At 44.5% G+C, this 22,447-nt stretch overlaps 2 protein-coding genes across 6 annotated transcripts in view; both read right to left on the reverse strand.

Moving 5' to 3' along the window:
• Nucleotides 1-1,738: 1,738 nt before the first annotated feature.
• Nucleotides 1,739-5,715, reverse strand: rbm24b (RNA binding motif protein 24b; the record flags this gene model as incomplete). Of its 2 annotated transcripts, none has more annotated exons than XM_079755716.1 (4): nucleotides 5,445-5,715; nucleotides 5,020-5,143; nucleotides 4,598-4,652; nucleotides 1,739-2,084 (listed from the first exon to the last, which is right to left on the reverse strand). In XM_079755716.1, exons 1-4 carry the CDS (start codon nucleotides 5,613-5,615, stop codon nucleotides 1,739-1,741), a joined length of 696 nt encoding a protein of 231 aa, XP_079611842.1. In that variant the 5' UTR covers nucleotides 5,616-5,715. The 2 variants fall into 2 exon arrangements, with proteins under 2 accessions (XP_079611842.1, XP_079611841.1); XM_079755715.1 differs by having other exon boundaries at nucleotides 1,739-2,146; nucleotides 4,594-4,652.
• A 683-nt stretch (nucleotides 5,716-6,398) lies between these two features.
• Nucleotides 6,399-22,447, reverse strand: part of kif13a (kinesin family member 13A) — a 105,816-nt gene continuing 89,767 nt past the window's right edge. The window contains exons 26-39 of one of the 4 annotated variants that reach the window (XM_079755679.1): nucleotides 20,185-20,284; nucleotides 19,680-19,806; nucleotides 18,925-18,980; nucleotides 18,709-18,833; nucleotides 17,207-17,383; nucleotides 16,235-16,327; nucleotides 15,999-16,151; nucleotides 14,874-14,957; nucleotides 14,587-14,637; nucleotides 14,142-14,232; nucleotides 13,905-14,044; nucleotides 13,101-13,268; nucleotides 9,178-10,441; nucleotides 6,399-9,058 (exon numbers count right to left, since the gene is read on the reverse strand). In XM_079755679.1, coding sequence (XP_079611805.1) covers nucleotides 8,925-9,058; nucleotides 9,178-10,441; nucleotides 13,101-13,268; nucleotides 13,905-14,044; nucleotides 14,142-14,232; nucleotides 14,587-14,637; nucleotides 14,874-14,957; nucleotides 15,999-16,151; nucleotides 16,235-16,327; nucleotides 17,207-17,383; nucleotides 18,709-18,833; nucleotides 18,925-18,980; nucleotides 19,680-19,806; nucleotides 20,185-20,284 — 2,763 coding nt within the window. In that variant the 3' untranslated portion in view covers nucleotides 6,399-8,924. Of the gene's footprint in view, nucleotides 9,059-9,177; nucleotides 10,442-13,100; nucleotides 13,269-13,904; nucleotides 14,045-14,141; nucleotides 14,233-14,586; nucleotides 14,638-14,873; nucleotides 14,958-15,998; nucleotides 16,152-16,234; nucleotides 16,328-17,206; nucleotides 17,384-18,708; nucleotides 18,834-18,924; nucleotides 18,981-19,679; nucleotides 19,807-20,184; nucleotides 20,336-22,447 lie in introns of all 4 variants that reach the window. The other 3 variants (XM_079755678.1, XM_079755680.1, XM_079755677.1) reach the window with 3 other exon arrangements.

A 22,447-nucleotide genomic window follows, 5' to 3' on the forward strand; every position in this document is an offset into this window, starting at 1 on the left:
CGCATTTACTGACGCAAAAGACGTTTAGAAATGTTCAGCGTAGTGTCCGAATTCTCGTTTGTTCGTTCCCTATATAGTGCACTATATCATAAACACTATATAGGGAATAGTGAGTGAGTGAATAGGGAACGATTTCGAACACAGCGCGTCTTCGCTGTTTAGACGCGCGGTTATTAACATAAATTCCTGAGGTCATATGCAAGATCTTGATTTGTATATCCTTCTTTGATTTCATGTAACACACGTTTGTGTTGAATAAATAAATATCAAGCAATGTTTGATAAAGTCATTGTCTAAAATAACTCAACAAATGAAGACCTCAGCAGTTGTCATGGAGTTTGGAGGAGTTATATGTTTTCAGCACCTGTTCTTGCAGCTGCTTCGCGTGGCTTTGATCAGTTTATAGGCGCATATAAGAGAGGATTTGTGCAGGAGCCATTGCCGTTTTAAATAGGATTGACAAAAGTTCCAACACCGCTGACCCTTTGTTCAATACTATCCTTCAACAGACTAGATTAAGACTGAGAAGGCCTATAACAGAAGCCAAACGAAATAATACAAAATAAAACACTTTAAATATTTTTTATTGAATGAAACAATTCATGTTAGTTCAAATGCAAGTCAAAATAAAGGATACTCTTGCATTGAGATAATATTAATGCATGTTAAAATTTGTTTTGTTTTTCTTAAACAGGTAAAGACATACAATTTCTTTCCATATGCACTCTTTATGAAACAAATATACAAAAAAGGCCAACATGGTCAAAAAGAAGATTTTAAAGATAAAACAAAAAATTTACTAGGGGAATAAGGAATTCGGGATTTATTGCTACCGTCATCCCCAATTTTTATTCAATTACATGAACATCAGAGGTGATTGACCCTGACCTGTCAACAAACATAAGAGCTGGAGTATCACTTGTAGACATTTTACAGTTTTTTCATAAATGTAGAGCTTCATAATAAATACATAAATAACAAATTTTGAAGGCACATTAGAGTCACTGACGTCAAAGATTCACATTTCAAACCCCCTTATGCCCTGTTCAGTAGTAAGCGGGGGTGAGTGATTCAAACGTCAGCTCAGCTTTGTCACCTTACTGATGCACAGTGAAGCCACCTGATGAGAAGTCATTATAAACTGAAGCATTACAATCTGTCTTGCTGCGAACAAAACATTTGTAAAAATAACACGTACAATATGAACACTGACCATAGATCATTATAATTGCATAGCCTAGCCAAATAAAATAGTGGTTTAAAACTATAGAATACTGAAAGCTGTATTGGGATACATTCTTAAAGTGGGTTTTCCTTTTTAACGGATGGTTTTCAAAAGCCTGTAGGAGGATACAAAAAAAAATCCCTTGACATAAGACTCGAACGCACCTCTGAATGCATTCAGAGGTGTAAAGTATTCCTTACACATTTTAATGCAACATTAAATCTTAATTCAGCAATGACTGTTCTGTTCTCTAAAGGTTATTAACATTTCTTAAATATTTTCCCAAATCTAACAAATAATAAATATTCACACATCATCATCCAAATACTTCTAGGTCTGTTCGTATTTGAATAACATGAAACAGTAGCTCCTGGTGTCTGTTGTTTCCTCTGGCTCTTTGGTTAACAACACTGCTGGTGGCTGGCGGCCATTACTACCCCATGCCTTCCCCCCTGCTCTCTCCTCCGATTGCACTGTCCTGAGATATGGGGGGGGGGGGGTGTCACTCGATCCTTACTGCATGCGGTCTGTCTGTGGCTGGTACTGGCCGAATGCTGCGGCGGCGGCGGCGGCCCCAGGGGTGGCTGCGGTTGCCAGGGGCTGCTGCATGGCGTAGCCGTAGCCCGCCATGTAGCTGGCGGGCGCCGGCGAGGCAGCGTAGGGGTACTGGTCGTAAGCGGCGGCGGCAGCAGCGGCGGTGGCGGCAGCAGAGTACTGAGCGTACGCCGCTCCGGTGTAGTCCAGGTATTGGGAGCTGGCAGCCGCGGCGGCTGTTGCCGTGGCAGCAGACTGCTGAACGTGAGGGATCACCATGCTGGGCTGCATGAAGGCCTGCGGGTAGACGTAGTGGGCGGGGATCCTGTTGACACAAACGGAATGGGGCAGAGCGTCACGTGGCGCTATCGCGTAGAGCGGAGAAAACTGCAAGTGCCACAAATATTGCAACCAACTCTGTAAAGTCCAATGACACAGCAAATCCATTCAAAACCTACAGTCAATTAAAAAAAAGCTGTAAAGCCACAAGGTAAAACAAGTGCAGCTTTAAGGTTTTGGTCAAAAAGCATTTGAGTCGGCCTAGTGCTCCACCCAGTAGCACCCAGTAACACCTGAGAGGCGCTTCTCACAATGCGAGCTTATCGCACCACAACACATCAAGAGAGGATGTAAACTGATCTTATTCCAGTCCACATTCTATCACACCAACACCACACTTACAGGCATGCCAACGCGTGTTAATAGGTCCAAGAAAAGTGTTCATAAAAACCAATAACCAACACCAAGTGAAATGGAGCAGGCCGATCAATGCAAGTCATGTACTTGGTGCTTTAGGTTCTGCACTGGCCACAATTTATCTAGTGGGAGAATTGAAAACATGTCAGAAATGCAAGGCTTCACTGTTACATAAGAGGCACATGAATAATATAACTGTCAGAGGAGAAAACTAATATGAAATAATTGCTTAAAACAAGCTTGAGTAGATGTAGGTAGAGTTCGACATCTGCAAACGGTCACCTCCAGTAAATATGTCAAGCAACAGGTGTTAAATCTGTCCAAAGATGTTTGCCTGTGTTTCTCTCTCCCACTCCGCTTCTACTTCCAAACCCTCTCTCTCCTCTCCTCCCCCCCACACAACATATAAACATACACACGCCAACTTGACTGACAAGGAAGGCTGGGGGGAGGTTATTTTCTGCTCCCCTTGTCATCTCAAAAGGGACAAGCTGATCTTGTCTCCTTCAGCAACACATGGCACGGCACTCTGCAACTGAAATGGCCGCCTGTTGCACCAGTCATGAGTGTACTTTGTCATGGTTCATTAACCATTGTTAGCAATGATGTGCACATTACTTCTAGTAAGTACATACAATTATATGCAAAGAATATACCTACACGTTTCAATTTTCAATGTGAAAGAAGTATTGTCGTGAATTTACATTGTCACGCGTCTCTCTCAACCAAGAAATAATTTGAATGTTAACAGTTCCCTAAATACGTGGGTTGACCTCAACACCTCTATGGGGAGGACAGGGGGGCGGACGTTTGCAATGCAGAGCTATATAAAGGTTCTTTGCAAATGGCTGGAGCACATGGATCATTCCCATCTCATAGCTAGAGGCTCAGCGGACATGGCTGGACACACCTGTTGTCCAAAGAGCGCTGAAAGCCTGGTCCGGGCCATGCATTATTAACAGCCTGCTAGGTGACTCCCAGTTTCCATCTGAATTTGAGAGGCCGAGGAGATCACTTTAACCAACAGCTGCTTCTGCCCAACAGTATTCTGTGTCCAAATTACCTCAACAGTTGCCACAGTGAATAAAGTCTGGAAGCTTTGTTGGACACTTGGCTGTTTTCGTCACCTTATCTTTCCAAAGAGAGTTAAGGTGAGGCATAAGGAGAGCCAATGGTTGAATAAAATGGAAGCAATACATTAAAGTACACAGTCTCCATTTTAGAGTAAATGTAGATAATGATAATATAAAGCAATGTTAAGGAGAAAACAAACTAAAAGAACAAGGCAGAAATAGAAGACATCTGGGGAAATTTTGTTTTTAAAAGATCTCAAGCATGCAAGCCAATGGGTCTGTTTTGTTGCAGGGGAAAATGTGAAGTTTAAAAACATTCTAAGCAACCACCCCCCTTTTTACAACAAAACATTATTACATTTTTTTTCTTAAAATTGTTAACTTAAAATTAAAACAAAACCAAAAATAACTGCAGGCTAAAGCAACACCAGTCATTAAGAATACTCAACACTCCAGTACAGAGTTACAACTCCCTAACAAAAACTCACAAAGTCCACACAAACTCTGCACCCCCACGTCAAAGTCGGAAAAAGCACACAGTTAAGCTGAAACTACATCATACTGGAAACAAGGCACACACACTCTATATACTATTGACAAAAAACAACAACAGAACACTGGGGGAAAGTAGAGGCTTCCATGCATCTAATCACCATGTTGGGTTTGTTTGTGTATGTCAGAGTAAACAGGTAACACTTTAGCGCTCAAGGCAGAATCAGCTATTCCTCAAATCATCATCAAGTGCCTTCCTCAGATATTTAACCCATATCGGCCCTGGCGGATCAGAGAGAGACAGATAACACACAGTCAATCCTGCAGTAGTGGCGACACACTTTTTCAAGGTTCTCAATACCAAGGAGTACACAGACAATCACATCCTCTTTTGGTATTAAAGATGGTGCAAAAGGTATTAAGATCAACAACTATACATTAATGTTTCTATTGCTAGTTTGTTTACTATTTCACAAAGATACAACGTTCATCACAGTGGGATGTACACAATTAATATACAATACAAGACACATATTTCCTGAAGTATCTGTTTCTCAAATTATGTTAAAGGACATACCCATAGGGCCTTTGGATGAATGCTGGATGGATCTGGGGAACGCCAAATGTGAAGCCTGGAACGACAAGATTATCTTTAGCAAATCAGAAACTTGCAACTAGGTAAGAGAAACACAAAGACAACAAGGATCTGATGATATCCTTTGTACTGGATAAACACAAATGCAGTCAAGAGGTCGTGTCACTATATAGAATAAGTGGTGGCAAACTTTATCATTAGAATGCCATGGAACTCCAATTCAGTGCAGGATTAGACAAACCATGTTTAATGAGGATCACAATAACAGGCTAGACATGTTACAGTACTGTGAGTCCCCATGTGTTGGTAAAGGCTTTAAGGCTGTCTTTGTACACCACCTTGACGGTCCAAGCTGTGATATAAACCAGTGGCACTGCCATCCAGCCACCCGTCCAGGGCCTCACCTGGCTGCATGACTCTGGGCTTAGCCCCCAGGTAGGCGAGGTTCACATTGGCTTTCCTGCCATCAATAATGGGGTTGGGATCCTTACAGGCCCGGTCAGCTGAGGTCCGATCTGCCATGGTCACCTAGAGTCAACAGTAACGAAAGATTCACCTCATAGTGGTGCCTGAATCATCACTCAGTCACCCAAACAACGTTCATGTGAAACACGTCTGTTTCATCTGATAGGCCTGGCGCCAGGTGAACAACACTATTAGCGTTTCAAACCACTGGTAACTAGCGTACCTTTATATGCTGCTTTATTTCAGTCCAAAATACTTCAGTGTAAATCAACTTCATCAAATACATGTTAATCAACTTCCCCAGGCTGCAGGTGTGCTGACACCACAATGCAGGCCAACGCATACATACTAAAACAATACTTACGAATCCATAGCCCCTGGACTTGCCAGTCTGCCGGTCGGTGATGACCACCGCCTCCTCGATGTCTCCGTACACCTCGAAGTACTTCCTGAGGCTGGAGTCCGTGGTGTGGTAGGGCAGACCCCCCACGAAGATCTTGGTGTACGTGGTGTCCTTCTGCGCCGAGTGCATCATCTGGATAGTCTAAAGGGTCGGAAACGACGTTCCCTCGATTCTACTTGAAAGCAAACGTTAGGTTCAAGTCGAGAAGCCCGGAGAAGTGCCGGATCTGAAGGAGACACCTGTTGGGTCGGAGGGCTGAGCAGTTGTCAGTTTCGACCTCGCGCGATCAGCTCCACAGATAGGCTTCTAGCTTTGACTCCTCCCCTTTCCCCAACTGTCCGCGGGGTCCTGTCACTCTGTCACACAGGCCCCCCTAGAGCCTCACTCACTCTGTCACACAGGACTCCCCTAGAGCCTCACTCACTTTCACACAGGGCTCCCCTAGAGCCTCACTCACTCTTGTCACACAGGGCTCCCTAGAGCCTCATTCACTCTGTCACACAGGACTCCCCTAGAGCCTCACTCACAATTTCACACAGGACCACCTAGAGCCTCACTCTGTCACACAGGGTCCCCTAGAGCCTCACTCAGTCACACAGGGCCCCCTAGAGTCTCACTCACTCACTCTTTCACACAGGGCCCCCTAGATCCTCACTCACTCTGTCACACAGGGCCCCCTAGAGCCTCACTCTGTCACACAGGGCCCCCTAGAGCCTCACTCACTTTACTCATGCAGTGGCATTAAGGCCATAATCCTTCCACCATGAATGAAGTAGAATGCCATGTATTGGCTATCAAGACCCTTATTATAAAATAACGTTAAGTGTATATGTTCTAACCGTTCGCCTCCGGTCGGTATACAGTATTACACAAGCCAAATAATTGAAATATTGTTTTATTGGTAACACGTCTGCTGTCCCCCTGGTCACCTTAGCATGGTCCACTTGTTGCTCACTTGCCTTACCTGACCCCAACATTTTCTGAGCAGAAGACCTATTTGATGTCTTTGTTATTGCCTGTTATGTAGACTCATTCATGTTATCAACTTTGAGATGCTTTACAAATAAAAAGGCTTTTAAAAATCCAATTGTTCTTTGTCTTTCAAACCATTATTATGAATTAGACCAACAGACATATTAGACAGCAACGAATACAGATCAACCAATATACAGACAGAGACTCATACAGACAGATCAATAGACAGACATACAGCGAAGTGACAGACAGCTGTTAGTTTTCAAGCAGGACAAAGAGATCAACACAGCATTTGGATTTAAACATTCCATTCTAGAACATTTCTTTCCAATTAAACAGTTTTTGAGATACATTATAAATACATTCTGTACATTATACTATTGTAAATACTATGTTCAAATACATTGCTATTTACATAACTCGTTGTGAGGAGTGCAGCATTGAAATCTTCAAAAAAAATGAAGTCTTAGGTTTGGGACTTGAATTACATCAAAACTATTAATCTATACTTCATCCACAGTTCAGCCTCCTTTAATACAGTTGTAGAAAATGTTTGACCATCTTTAACAAGTTGTACACCATCGTCTGTTGTAAAAAAAAAAAAAGGGTATTGCATGTAACACATTTCTGCCCATCAAGATGGAGAAGGCGATGTGCAGTCTGATGGGTCAGAGGTCGAGTGGCCTCTTGAATGTCTTTGGGCATCAGGTCATTGATGAGCTTGGGGTCCACAAACTTGTAGGTTCTCTAGGTCTACAACACATCCATGGTTGGGAGGGAAGTCCATGATATATGTGCCTGCTGTCCAACAAATAGGACATTAGGGCATTTGGATTGGCCTGGCCTTAGACAAAACCAAATGTGGACACTTTTCCACTGTCTACCTAAACTGCACCCAACTAAGGCACCCAGATATGTTTATTAGTTGTCTTTTTAAATAGTTTCCTGTAGCTTTGCTGCCCTTTCTACTGGACACCCATATTCCCTACCTGGGATGAATAGTTTGACTCTTTAAAATGTACTGTGACTTGTACGGCACTGAAGACGCCTCCAGGGGGTGTTGGTTTGTCACATGGGTACCGAAAGATGGATATCCGTTTCCGTGACATGTTTCAGATATTGATTTGTCAAAGAACTCTATAATTATTAGCCTTGTCTTTGTGGTTGTCCTTGTTGTCATGTTCTTATCCTCCTGCTCCTGGGACTGGTACTGACTAGTACTGCTAGGGTACACAGTTCATGAGCAGCAGGAGAATGCAATTGACCCTCTTCACAGGACGTCACTAGGAGGCTACAGTAACTCCCTGTTCCTGTCAACATTAGCTCAGTTCTATTCGTGTCCGTCGTAGCCCTAGCGTGGTCAATTTACTTGAATGGTTGTGTCTATCCTGGTGCATTACCATATCTAAATCCAAAGAGGTTAATCATTAAGGTTTTAAGCTACACTCGTGTTTTTCCCACTGTGAAAAGGGCCAAAAGAAGTGCTACAATTCAAGACCCTTTCAGCTTACTTGATACCTGGTCAAGAAGACACATAGCTGAAACTAGCATGGGACCCACACTATGGTATGCTTTAGATCTACACAGCGGAAAAGCAGCGCAAGACATGAGCATTGAGTCCAGTGGGGTATGGGTCGACAGTGGAAAGAAACATCATTGGTGAACAAAAGTGGTGACTCGTTCTTGAGGCTCTGTGTGGGGTCGCTAAGAAGCACATAGAAAAAGCTCCATCCCATAATGGACCATGATAAACGAGCGACCATTGAAAAAATTATACTCACCAGAGCAAGCATTTCAGGCAGCATGTCAACAGTTACCCTCAATGTGGACAACATCCTCCACAGGTTTCCAGTACTCCAATAACATCACGTTATATGAAGTGGGCATCATTAAAACCACAGTCAAACACTAAAATAGTTCCAGGTTTTGTGAGTTGCCCCCTAAAGCCCAGGGCATGTGGTATTTAAAAATAGAAATATGGCACTAGGCTTTACTTGGACACACAGGTATATCGAACAAGAGAAAAATAAAAAAACAGCAGATATAGAACCCTAGTTCTTTGGTTACCCCTGATATAGTGTAATGAACTTAATATAAATGTTAATAACAGTAGTACATTCTTATGCATAACTTCTGAGATTATTGTAATTTGAACCTCAAGGAGGCTATGTTGCCTTAGAAAAATATTACTTCATGTTCAGACACAAATATTCAGAACAATGCCTTCCTATGGGGCGCCAGTTAAAAGTTATTTTTCTCTTTCAAAAAATAGCAATGGCAAAACTGCATAGAAGGTTTTGTGAATCTTTAGCAAAAAGAAAATATATCGGCATGAAATGCACAGGTCCGATATGCTATAGGATGGGGGATTTGAGCAAGTTGAAGGGAAATCAAATGTTTCTCTAGGCACTGGGCATAGGGGTGGCCTGGTGTCCTTTTGGGTTCATGATGGCTCTTCCCTGGGCACTATCCGATCACTGTCTGGGGGTCCTTGTCCAAAGAGGGCGGGCCCTTGCTGAGACGGGATGGTTTGACAAACACGCCACGACCCGGTGGACAGCGGAAATACACCCTTCCCTGGACCGTTCCGTTATGCTTGCCTATAGGGAGAGAAATCCTAATTAACTCTGAACATAATTACTGGGATTTTTGTTTCTTATATTTATAAAAAAATAAGACATTATTTTGTAGATAACATAACTTTAGAAAAATGACTCACCCAGTGCCAAGTCCAGCTGCACACCGACCCATATCCCCTTGGCAAACTCCACCCCTCCAACATAGTGGACGGTCCCCTTCCTCTTCCCCACCCACACCTGCTCCCCAGGGGCCATCCAGTCAGGCAGCTGGGTGGCGGGGGAGCTCTCATCCCCGCTTGAGTCCCCTGAAGGCTCCGCACTGCTGGGGTTGGGGCTGGGGCAGGGACTCCCGTGGGGCAGGTCTCCCTGGGCGGGTTCGTGGAGAGGAGGTTCCCCTCCTCCTCCCCCTGCTCCTTGTGGAACCGCGGCACGGGTGGAGGTCGACAGAGAGGGCAACGTTAAGGCTGGAGCTGAGGCTGGTACCTCGGCATGGACAGTTGTACGTACCACAGTCTCAGTGCCAAAAACCATGTGGCAAGGCACGGTTAAACCAACACATCCCTCAGCGCTGTGACAGCTGCAGGAAGAAGCCTGAGTGCTTTCAGTACTGGATCTGTCCGCCACTAACATTTCTAAATACTGTTCTTCATCACATTCCCCGGTGGGTAAGTCCTGACCCTTCTGCTGCCAACCTTCACCCTCAATGACACCATCCTCCGCCCCTTTGAAATCACTAAACTCCTGGCAGGCACTGAGAATGCCGCTTCTCGACAAAGGAAGGCTCTCTCCCAGGTCAGCGCCACCAGGTACCCCAGCAGCGGGAGAGGAGGTGACCAACAAACCCTGGAGCCCATCGGTGGAGGTGGTGATTAATTCATCCTCTCCTGCAGTAATGTTTCTGCTCAGAGCACAGCCTCTCCCTGTGAGGCCGTGGATCACGTCCTGGGTGTCCAGCCTCTCTAGTGGTTCTCTGGCGCTGAGGTGGTCGAAGCTGTCGCTGGTGCTGAAGGGCACGTCGGACAGTGTGGCATTGGAGTCGCTGTGGGAGACGTAGCCGCTGGTGCAGCTGCTGGCCGTGGGGCTGCGGCTCACCGCCCGCTCCCTGGCCCCGCCACAGCGCCCCACCCCGGCCTTCAGGTCCCAGCGGGAGGCAAGTCCGTCCTGGGGCTCCAGCGTCGCGTTGTACACCTCAAAGTTAGCAAAGTCCTCAGGAATGTAAGGCTGAAAGCCGCCTCTGTACAGAGGTCCTCCGTCCAGAGGTCCACCATCCAGAGGTCTGCCGTCCAGAGGTCTGCTCTCCAGAGGTCCGCCCTCCAGAGGTCCGCCCCCAAGGGGTCCACTGTACAGTGGTCCGCAGTCCAGGCTGGAGGGCCCGTTCCCACCGGCCTCCTCGTCCTCAGAGTCCTGGTGAGCGAGGAACAGCAGGACACACAAACAACCCATCAGAGAACACACCCGGTCAGCCAGAGCACTATGCATATATAGATATACAGTATGTAGAGCTGATGGACACAAGACGACCAGAAGTGGACTGAATATGATATGGAATGAAGGAGGAAGCATATGGAATGTGGACAAAATGAACTTACTAAACAAACATAATGAATAGTGCAGCATGCCATATCTCTTGTCTATGTCTCTTTAGTGCCAAGCCGGTTCGGCTTGGCACGCCCGGCTATTTCAGTGACTTGCCTGTGTAAAACCGAGGGGTTAAAATCCCCGGTCGTCACGGAGTGTGGTAGAAAATAACCGGATTCTATCACTTCAACTAACTAAGAGAGCATGAGGAATCGAGGAGTCCGGATCAAGTATGACAGGAGACTTTATTGCTACTCGTGAACAAGCAACAACAAAGCCGAGTGAGGTTTGCAAAGACACTGCCGGGTAATAAGATCCCGGTCTCTTTATTCTCACAAACGAGCTGTTTTCCATATGGTATGACCACCCTCCGTATGCACATAAGGTCTCCTTTTATGGTAAGGACGGTCAGCCATACATTCCTTTAAGTATGTGGTCATCATCCGCAGTTAATCTAAACATTAGGCGGACGTCAGTACGCCTTGGCCCCAGACTCTCTGGCACCGTGTGAGGCTCTCCTATGAATTCAGAGGTGATTTTGCTGCTTTCCACTATTAATGTACCTATATGATATATAGGCCTGATAATACTCATAGTTAATATACAAAGTAATGGTTAATTTCTCCCAAAGGAGCGGTCTGTCTTGGTTCACTGGAGAAGGCGGGGCTGCGCAGAGAGTAGACCTCTTTAGAATAATTTGCATACAACTAATGTTTTTATTTTTTTATGATTCAAGAGACTCTCGTGCAAGAATGAGGGTACATCTGAGTGTAGGATAAAAACGGGATTAACTATTTCCAAGTGCAAATACGCCAACATATTCTTTATTTTGCTGACCACTCCAGAGGATAAAAAACGTCTTTCACATAGTTCGCAACATCTTTCCCCGTCTTCGTTTAATGCGACTGCATCACCTTCTCTCACATGATCAGCAGCTTGCAGATTTAACTGTCTCTCCAGTTAAAACTACTCATGTTGATATTGCTGCATTTTCACTGTCTACGCAGCAACACCTCTACCCAAGTCCCGCCCCTGGAACCGCGGAGCCGTCTAATCACATTTACATCAGAATGAAACCGCCAATGTGTATAGGGTCCTGGAGGGTAAATTGGGGTGCTAGCTCAAGCCGGCGATTTACCTCAGGCAGTGTAAACGCGCGACCATGCGTTCATAAGACAGGGATATTTGGCAGTGTAAAAACATCTTTTCTCTCATATCATGAGATGTTTCATTGTCATTTTCAGCAAAATAGTGATTCTTAAAATCTTAAAAGGTCCAATGTCTAGAATTGACCAGCAAGTAGTAGTGAGGTTGCATATTACAACCAACGTTGTAGGACATGGCAGGTTACAGCCTATTGACGTTTTTCAACACAGTGTTCTTACTGCAGCCATGGTGAATTACAATTATAGACCTATTACTATTGGAATCTGTTATAGGTACCATTCATTTAGATAGCGGTCGGTGCTACAAGCCAATGTTTACGTGTACTGCGGGACGTGAATATAGGATGCCCTTGACAACAGGATGGTTTGCAGCAGTATTGCTAGTTTTGTTTTGGATACCAACTTTCTCAAAAGACTGATAGCCTTCCAATTACAAAATACTTTTCTAAAATGTTATAATAATAATAATAATAATAATAATAATTATAATAATAATAATAAATTCAATATATATATCTCTTTCAAAAACCCCAATTTGTTTCCGCTCAATGCCACTCAATTGTACACACATGAGCTGTTGTTGTAAAGGCAGTGGTGGTGTCAGCCCAAAGGGAATTATCAGCATTGAGTGTGTATCTATCCACAGTCCGTGAGAGATTCTTCAGTAGTTTAGGAGCACTGTGTAAGACTACAGTCGTGATTCCACTGCTTAACCCAGGAACTAGGAACATTTGGAGGAACATTTCTAACACAGGAACCAGGGTCTAAATTCAGTTCTGAGAACAATAGAACTGAATCAGTTCCCCTGCCAGGGGACAGTATTTTCCTAAAGTACTGAACATTTCTGATTGGTGGAGTACTCTATGCTATCTGATTACATGACGTGTGCAGTTGTGTTGCAGTTTTGTTTTGGATGCATTGATGTTGTACATGGATGTATTAAAGGTCCCATGGCATGCCACAAGTTGTGGTGTGATTAGCCGGTACAAGCCATTTTTCGAAATCTGCCCCTTATGACATCACTGGTGGGCGTGTCCACCTAGATGTGTGCTGGATAGATCAGTCTACCAGGCTACACAGTGGACTGTAGCAAACGTTGCTCATCTATCCGTCACATGTCTAGGTGGACACGCCCACCTGTGATGTCATAAGAGGCAGATTTCCAAAACGGCTTGTAGCGGCTAATCACACAACACATGGTGGCATGCCATGGGACCTTTAAAGAATGCATACCCACCATAATCCCCTAGATTTGTGAACTGCCCTTGGCTCCATGAACCTGTGTTTGACTGACAGCGTTGGCAGTGAGGGCCACTTACAGCGGGGCGTGGCAGTGAGAGACTGAGCTGTCTTTTGGTGGTGGAGGTGGATGTGGGGGTGGAGGACGGGGCTGCAGGCGAGCAGTGGCCCTCACTGCCGGCCCGGGGCCGCTGCCAGGGACAGGGAGGGGCGTGCAGTGCAGGGTTGGTCAAACATGAGCTCATGCTCTGCAGATGAGAACAGCACACACAATTCCCACACACAGCCATACACACACAGCATGCATGGAGCAGGGTGGGACATTGTGATATAGTTAGTGGCAGGCATGTCAATGAATAACAAAAAAGGTATGTCTAGGAAAAGCCAAAAACATTGATCCCCTGACTGATGATAAAATTATCTTTGATTTAATTTATTCGATTTAGTAATCAAAGCATGGTTATGTTTTTGTTATATAGCTAAAGTGATCATGGTTGTCTAACTAGTTGTTATTTCTATTCCTGGTCGAGTCATGCAGCTGTGATTTATGCTGATCCAGCCTAGTGTAGCATCAACACTGTCGACCCCATCACACAGTCCAGGGTTATTATTGCTCATACAGCAGTGAAGCAGTTATTATTCAAATTCAAAAGGCATGTTCAAGGTTGACACCAGATTTTTTCAAAGTAAATTGAAATTAAAATTATGAAAATAAATAGAACAATGCAGTTTGACACAGAAAATGTGATAACATTTAAAAACATGAATGGATATAGAGAGCAATGAAGGAAGATGAGGATGAGGCAGAAACTGAAGGAAAGCCATGGATCAACAGTGTGAGGATGAACTCCTCCATGTGGAGTGAGGGGTGATGTCCTTGTTACCTCTTGTCCCAGCAGCGGCCGTGCCTCCAGAACCTTCTTAGCTTTGTTCTCCTCTCTGACCGTCAGCAAGGCCTTGAGGAACTTGGGGGGCTGTGGAGAGAGTGCCTTGAACGGGCTGGAGCTGAACGGCGCTGGGTTCTCTGGAACCAGGTTGAGAATGTGTAGCGTTAGTCTCATCATAACACACCAATGCTAGTGTAGTATTATACATGTGAACTGTTAACTAATGCAGGTCACCATGGGTCTCCTTGTTCTTGATGGGGGTGCTACAAAGGGACACGTCCTGGAGGTTACAGCTGGAGCCGTCAAAGGTAGAATCACAGTGGTCCTGGAGCAGTATACAACATACAACATATTAGGTTGTATACTGTAGTCTCAGAGAGAGCAGAACACATTAGGTTGTATAGAGTAGTCTGAGAGAGAGCAGAACATATTAGGGTGTATACAGTAGTCTCAGAGAGAGCAGAACATATTAGGTTATGTACAGTAGTTTCAGAAGGAGCAGAATATTATGGTGTATACAGTAGTCTCAGAGCAAGGTTAAATATATCACCAGTAACAAAGGTCACCACATCATATGAGACCAGAACTAAGCTGATTTACAGATTGTAAACAAACTGGAATCAAATTGGAATTGTCATTTAATTTAACAAAAGTCTACAATGGTATGAGTGGGACCTACCTTACAGTCATCATCCTCACAGCCAGGGAGGTATGTTCTACTACAGGAAGACTAGAGAGACAAAAATCAGCACTGCTAAATATACTTATATAGCAAATATATATATATGTTTACTATTTTCATGTATTTAATTCTTCGTAGTCTTCTTAGTTTTTTACTATGTCAACTGTAAAGTACAGTTTATTGTCATTAATTATTATCATTATTATTATTAGTCCTACTACAGCCACCTATGGAAAACATTGGGTAATGCGTGCATAAAGAAGGTGCAGCTGGCTGTTGCTTACATGCTGTACATTGGGGGAGCTGAGGCTCCTCTTGAGGACTCTCCCCTTGGCCTTCGCAGACAGCGCCTCCTTCACTGTAACAGCCTGCACACACAGCACAAGATCAGGCCTCCTTAACTTTAACCACCTGCACACAAAGCACATGATCAGGCTTCTGTTGTCAGACCATCAGACCATGCTTAGGTTTATCTCATGCTTTAGCATTAAAGTGAGGGACCGTCATATACTTATAATTATTAATTCTAAAAGCTAATTATGTTCTTAAGGGTTATCAAGGTAAACAATAAGCATCGGAAAATGTTGTTATATGAATCCATTGCAAACTTATTTCATTTTATGGATTTCCCTCTTTTCCTTCAAACCGATTGAATGGAAGAAGCCAATCTTCCCTCCTGGCCATGAAGTCAAGCAGAGATCCACTGCAGTCCACTTGCAGGGCAGCCAGTGACCAGTGATCAGAGACTCACATTAAGGCGACGGGGCATCTCGATGAAGCTACAGCATTTAACTACACAAAAATAACTTAGCGGGGATTCTGACCAACAATCCTGAGTTTCTTAGCTGACTTTGAAATGCATATGAAGTTACCTTTTTAAATGACCAAAGATATTTAGTATGTGAGTAGTTGATACATTGACTTTATCCGGTCGGTGTGTTACTGTCTCTCTCAAGTCCCGCTGGAATTGTGAGTGAGAGCTGGAGAGAGCAGAATCTTTTGTGTTAGACTAGAGAAAGTGTATCCAGCGTAATCCAGAAGATTTGGGTGAAGGAGAGATGAAATTGCAATGACAGTAGCGAGACTTGGTTGGACACAATAACCAACACACTGGATCAATCAAAACGTGATGAAAAAAGTTGTATTTCTCTGTAGGGATCCTGTCCATAATGTTAATGTCAGTGGTGAACAGCTCCTTTGAGAGGACAGGGGTGTATCTCTCCAAAGGACTACATTGAAGATCTGCTCAACAGCAGCAGCGTCATCACTCAGCACTGGACCAGTTTCAAAAAGACGAACCGCATAAGTCCATAAGACACATATTAATTACAGGGTCACGGTTGAAACATCCTCAAGTTCTCCTTCAACAGAAGCTGTGATGTTCTGTAACTGCGGCAGTGGGTCCGTACCTGCCGCAGCCTCTCCAGGCCTAGAATGGCCTCCACCTCCAGCACCCCCCGTGTGTATTTCTCCATGTAGGTCTCCCCGCCGTGCAGCTCTTCCGTCTCGCCGCGGGCCGCCATGAGGGCCAGCGTCTCCCGCTCCTCGTGCTCCTCTGAGGCCTGAAAAACACAGGAAGTCCTCCAATAAAACCGCGCACTGGGATACAGGTCATGAGATCTTTGATGAAGAGCTGTAGAAGAACCTTTGGGACGTTGGAGACGATCTCGTAGGTGAGTCCGCAGGAGTAGAGCGTGCTCTTCAAGGACATCCTCCTCTTCAGGCTCTGAGTGAAGCTCTGTGGAACAAACCGATATGTATATACACTGGCGCCATCTCTGGGGGGGCACAAGGTTTCTTGCACCTCCAAAGATAAAGTTGGGGTTGCAAAAAACCCTCAATATTGAAACAAAGTGAACCGGCATGTTTTCGTTGTCGGCCCCGTTAAATAAAGCAAGCTTGATAGAATGCTGCGCTGCAATAGCACCATGCCACCTCCCTCCCCATCTTTCTCCCACGACTATCATTTTAAAGCAAAAGCTGGCAACATTCCCGACATACCAATGGTTGGCAGAGTGCAAAATGATAGACAGGTCAAATATGTCAGGGAGCAGGTCGGGCTTACAAGCGCGCGTCAAGGATATCCAAGAAGAGGCAATGTACGTGCATTGTAATGCCAACAACATCAATACAATCAGAGAGTCACCAAAAAGACTGGTTTGGTTTGACTCTTTCCTTAAGCCTGCAGGTGGGAACAGTATGCGCCCGCTTTGCCCCACCCACTGGACGATGCGAGTGAGCATTTCTAAATTAGTGACGGAAATCTAATTAAGCTAAGCCTACTCCCATTTATTCGGGCATGTTTATGGAAAATAAGTGCACACCCTGCCATTCGTAATGCACTTGTCAATTGATGGAACGGTTAAATCATACATCATCACAACCAAAATTGGGAATAAATAAAAAAAAATGACAGATAAATAATATGTAAATAAATCATGAACTACTATTCTGAACTTCAAATTCTGAAAGCAGGACTTTGGAGAAATGATTTTTGGTGGAATACATTTGAACTAAATATTTATGACCCCCCAGTAGGACCAAATGGTACAGATGATAAAACTAAATCCAGAACCATAGTGAACCCCCTCTGGGGTGTGGACCTCTGTGCACCCACCTGCTTGTTGTAGATGTTGACAGCGATCCTCTTGCGGACTACCAGTTCCATGGAGGCGGGGTGGCTGAGCTGCAGCGTTACCTTGGCGATCAGGTAGATGCGCTCGTTGGGCGACGTGATGCGGTTGAGGTGCACTGAGTCGTGGATGGAGGAGTCCCATGAGCATGCCACAGACACCTGAGGAGGGTCAAGATACGGGTTCAGCTCTGATCAACGCAGGGTCTGATGTAATAATAATACATGAGCCTGTGTGTTCAAAGAAAGGTACTTCATTATTAACTCAAGGTTAGGGACTGTCCTTAGCCCAAGTGAAGGAGTTCAGGTACTTCAGGGTCTTGTTCGCGAGTGAGGGAACGATGGAGTGTGAGATTGGCCGGAGAATCTGAGCAGCGGGGGTGGTATTGTACTCACTTTAATGCATCATTGTGACAAAAAGAGAGCTGAGCCGGAAGGCAAAGCTCTCGATCCAACGGTCGATGTTCGTTCCTACCCTCAAAAATGGTCATGAAGAATGGGTGATGACCGAAAGAACGAGATTGCGGGTACAAGGGGCCGTTATATATTTCTCAGGAGGGTGGCTGGCGTCTCCCTTAGGGATAGGGTGAGAAGCTCAGCCAGTCGTGAGGAACTCGGATTATAACCGCTGCTTCTATGCTTGGGAAGGATTTAATTGAGACCCCAGGGAAGACCAAGGAATAGGTGGAGAGATTATATCTCAACACTGGCCTGGGAACGCTTTGGGATCCCCCCCGTCAAAGCTGGTTAATGTGGCCTGGGAAAGGGAAGTGTGGGGCTAGAGCTGCTGCCCCCGCGACCTGACCCCGGATAAGCGGATTGAAGATGAGATGAGATGAGGTTAGGGACAGCCATTTTGCAGCTAGTTTTTTAAAGGATGACATGGAAAAAGTCCCATCCCTCCCTCCAGGCTTCCCTCCCGCCGCTCCCCTAAAACAAATGACCAGCTGGCTAGCTTTAGCAATAGCTGTCCCTAGCTGGTGGAAGACTCTGGTCATACACAATGAGTGCAATGAGTGAAGGTAGCCAGGTAGGTAGGTAGGTAGGTAGGTAGGTAGGTAGGTAGGTAGGTAAGTAGGTGGGTAGGTAGGTAGGTAGGTAGACAGCTAGGTAGATGTATGTCATATCATGTATCTAATATTCCATTTTTTTTCATTATTGTCATTTCACTTCACTACGACTGGACAATAAATCAATATCTAGCAATAGGATATTATTACATTTTATTTACTCAATGATCAAATCGTCTGTTTATAAATAATTGTTTATTATAAACCATAATTAACCAGGTTTTCTTTATGTTTCTGTCCTAAAACTGTAAATTGAGCATTATTATTATTGTTATTATTAAATACATATTGTGATAATTACTGACATTGATCAATATAAAAAACATATCCTGATATAATTTTTGACCATCTCATCCAGCAGAAAAAAATAATATTTAGATGGTGTTCCCAGTATGTCCACAATGGGGCATCCCTCACCTCCTCATCACTGTGCCTGATGATCGGCAGATAGAAGAATTGGCTTCCATGCTCCTTGGGTAGGATAGAGTTCACACCTGCAGCGTGTGGCCCTGTTAACTGTTCATTCAGTGTCAGATTATCTGCTGGGGAGAAAAAAAAGATGTTTCTTTTACTAACAGCGTAACATCAATAACTAAATATCATACTATGTTTGACCATTTAGTGCACCCTCACCATTCAAGTCCAGGAAGAGGACTGGGATGTGAGCTTCCATTACAGCTGGTGGCGTCCTGAAGTTAACACAAAGGCATGGAAACTGGTGAATAAAAACAGTGTGTGTGTGTTACCAGTGTGCTGTGAGTGTGTGTTTGTTACCAGTGTGCTGTAAGTGTGTGTGTGTTACCAGGTAGGTAGACAGGTAGGTAGGTAGATAGATAGGTAGGTGGTAGATAGACAGGTAGCTAGGTAGATAGACTGGCTGTCCAATCATTTTATTCATTCAATACTGATTGGAGGGGCTTATTACAGGGCTCTGACAGCCACTAATGTATCTAATACCATGTATTTAGCAGTGTACTGTGAGTGTATGTGTGTTACCAGTGTGCTGTGAGTGTTTGTGTGTGTTACCATTGTGCTGTGAGTGTGTGTTTTTCCAGTGTGCTATGAGTGAGTGTGTGTGTGTTTCCAGTGTAATGTGAGTATGTGTGTGTGTTACCAGTGTGCTGTGAGTGTGTGTGTGTGTTTGTAACCAGTGTGCCGTGTATGTGTGTGTTACCAATGTGCTGTGAGTGTGTGTGTTTGTGTATGCTGTGAGTGTTCATGTGTTACCAGTGTGCTGTGTGTGTGTTACCAGTGTGCTGTGAGTGTGTGTGTGTTACCAGTGTGCTGTGAGTGTGTGTGTGTTACCAGTGTGCTGTGAGCTTGTATTGTTACCAATGTGCTATGAGAGTGTGTGTGTTACAAGTGTGCTGTGAGTTTATGTGTGTTACCAGTGTGCTGGCGCCCCAGGAATGCCTCCCCCTGGGGCAGGGACCAGCACAGCATTTCTCTCCTCCGTCAGCCCCACCCACTGCTCCACTAGCCGCGCCTCGCGCTCCATGTCCTCCTCAGACTTCTCTACAAGCACATGGTGGCAGGCTCAGGGACGGTGATGTACGTTAAGGTAAGGTATGGTATAGTAAAAGTATGGTAAGATAAGGTGAGGTGAGGTGAGGTATGGTGAGTTAAGGTATGGTAAGATAAGGTGAGTTCAGGTGAGGTATGGTGAGTTAGGGTATGGTAAGCTAAGGTCAGGTGAGGTATGGTTAGTTAAGGTATGGTAAGATAATGTAAGGTCAGGTGAGGTATGGTGAGTGAGGGTGTGGTAAGCTAAGGTCAGGTGAGGTATGGTAAGGTCACATGAGGCGAGGTCAAATCATTGATCATCATTAAACTAGAGATGAAAAGACAGTTGAGAAGATTCTGAAGTATTTCGCTTCAAGCTGCAGAACTCACCGGGCTTGTTGATTATTCTCTTGATCTGTTCGTCGAGATACTCCCTTCGTTTGATCAGGGCTTCGGACCAGCGCTCCCGTACGCAGTTTAGGTCTTCCTCCTGGTATAAGACAGGCAGCGGTGTGAGGCGGTTGGAGGACACTGCCAACAGCTTATAAGAGACACAAGCCCAGGGAATACACAGTGAATATTCCTGAAGTCCCACTGATGGTCTTGATAACGTGTTGAGGTAGAGACAGAGGTCTTTAGGAAACACACAGCTTTACAATAAGGGTGCAATAATAAACCATTAACATCAGCTGAACGTTGAGGAGGCCACTAGTGCTAAGGTTGCAGATTGCACTCACTCATTTAAAAAAAAAAAGATCAATAAAATAATTACAAACTGAATGGCAGTGCACGCATCACATTTCAGAGGAGCCACTCCCCATGTCAATATGAAGGGCTCAAACCAAGGAAAACACAATGATTCTCATGGGATTATACACTCATTCATACCATTGCTGCCAGGATCATTCCACTAGAGCAGGGGTGTCCAAACTTTTTTCACTGAGGGCCACATACAGAAAAATCTACGGAGGGCTGGGCCACTTGGCAAAAATAACACATTTTTAACCATATGAAACCACAATAACTTGATGCATTTATATCTTTTTTTATCGATGACGCATTTATTATTTTTAACCAGTTAAATCAGGGCTTTTCTGTCTGTCTCTGTAACACCCTGAAAAGAGAAGAAATAAATAATTCTCTTTCAACAGTATTTACATAGGTACATTGTTTTAGAAAAGAAAGCATTAAAGGCAGAAAATATACAACTTCTTCACATTCAAAAAGTGAACTCAACAGTCTTATGGTTTTCTATACTTGTTAAGTAAAAGCAAATGTAACATGTAAGTATTACTATACAAATTCAAATGAAGTGCAAAGAAATAAAATAAATATTACATGTAGACATGTACCATTCATGTGTTTTTGTCTCATACTGTATTAACATATGAATGCTGTGTAATATATTTTTAACTCGCCTATAGTGGGAACAGCGTTACACTCAGTGGGAGCAGTGATGCTGCGCTTTGGACTGAAGGATGGCTGGCAGGTCCGGCGTAAGTTTGGTGGTTGAGATGCGAAGGACATCACAGAGATGGCTGTCTGTCATTTTGCTTCTCAATCTGCTTTTGTTCAGGGTTAAAAGAGAAAATGTTTGCTCACATATATATGTTGAGCCGAACAGGCTCATCAATCTTTTTGCGTGGCGCGTCATCATAGGAAACTTGGCCTTTTCCAAGCTCCGGTAGAAGTCAGTTAGGGAGAGAAGCTGGTGCTGATTCTTCAGATGGTCATCACACTGCATTTCGATCAGTTCCATCTGCAGAGTCTCTTGCACGTCTTCTGCAGCCATCAGGAAGGGAGTCGAGAACAGCTTTATTTCTTTTTCAATGTTACAAAAATCTTCGAAACGCCGACTGAACTCTGTCATGAGAGTTGCGATCACAGACACGTATTTATCATTTTTAGCATAATTATTTGCCTCTGGAAAAGCAGCATTGATTTCTGACAGCGTGGGGAAATGCGCAACATTGAAGTTACGTAGTTGTGTCTCAAAGAGACGGAGCTTGACACAGAATGATTTCATGTGCGCATACAGTTGTGGCACAAGTTGGTCTTTTCCTTGTAGGCTCTTGTTCAGTGTGTTGAGATGGGCTGTAACATCGACTAAAAAAGCCAGGTCTGCCAACCAAAGAGGGTCATTCAGCTCAGGAAGAGGTCGGTCCTTCTCTTTCAAAAACTGGTCGATTTCCGACCTCAGTGAATAAAACCGCTTCAGCACGGCGTCGCGACTAAGCCAGCGCACTTCCGAATGGTAGAGTAGGTCCCCGTATTCAGCATCTACATCAGACAGGAAAGCTTGGAATTCTCTGTGGTAGAGCCCTCGTGCTCTAATAATGTTGATGGTTTTCACAACCGTGTTAATCACATCGCCAAGCTGGACTGTCTTGGCACAGAGGGCTTCCTGGTGGACGATACAGTGCATTTTAACAGCGGCGCCTCCACACTCTTGGACCTTTGCGCACACCAAAGAGGCCATTCCTTTATGCTCGCCTGTCATAGCCAGAGCCCCATCAGTTGTTACTCCACACATCTTGTCCCATTTAAGTCCGGCCTTCTCAATTGCATCTGACACAGCTTCAAACATGTCAGTTCCTGTTGTTGTGCCCTTTAAACTCCTCAGATCAAGCAGCTCCTCTGTAGTGCAGAAGTT

The sequence above is a fragment of the Pollachius pollachius genome, assembly GCF_949987615.1.
Source record: "Pollachius pollachius genome assembly, chromosome: 1".
NCBI lineage: Eukaryota > Metazoa > Chordata > Actinopteri > Gadiformes > Gadidae > Pollachius > Pollachius pollachius.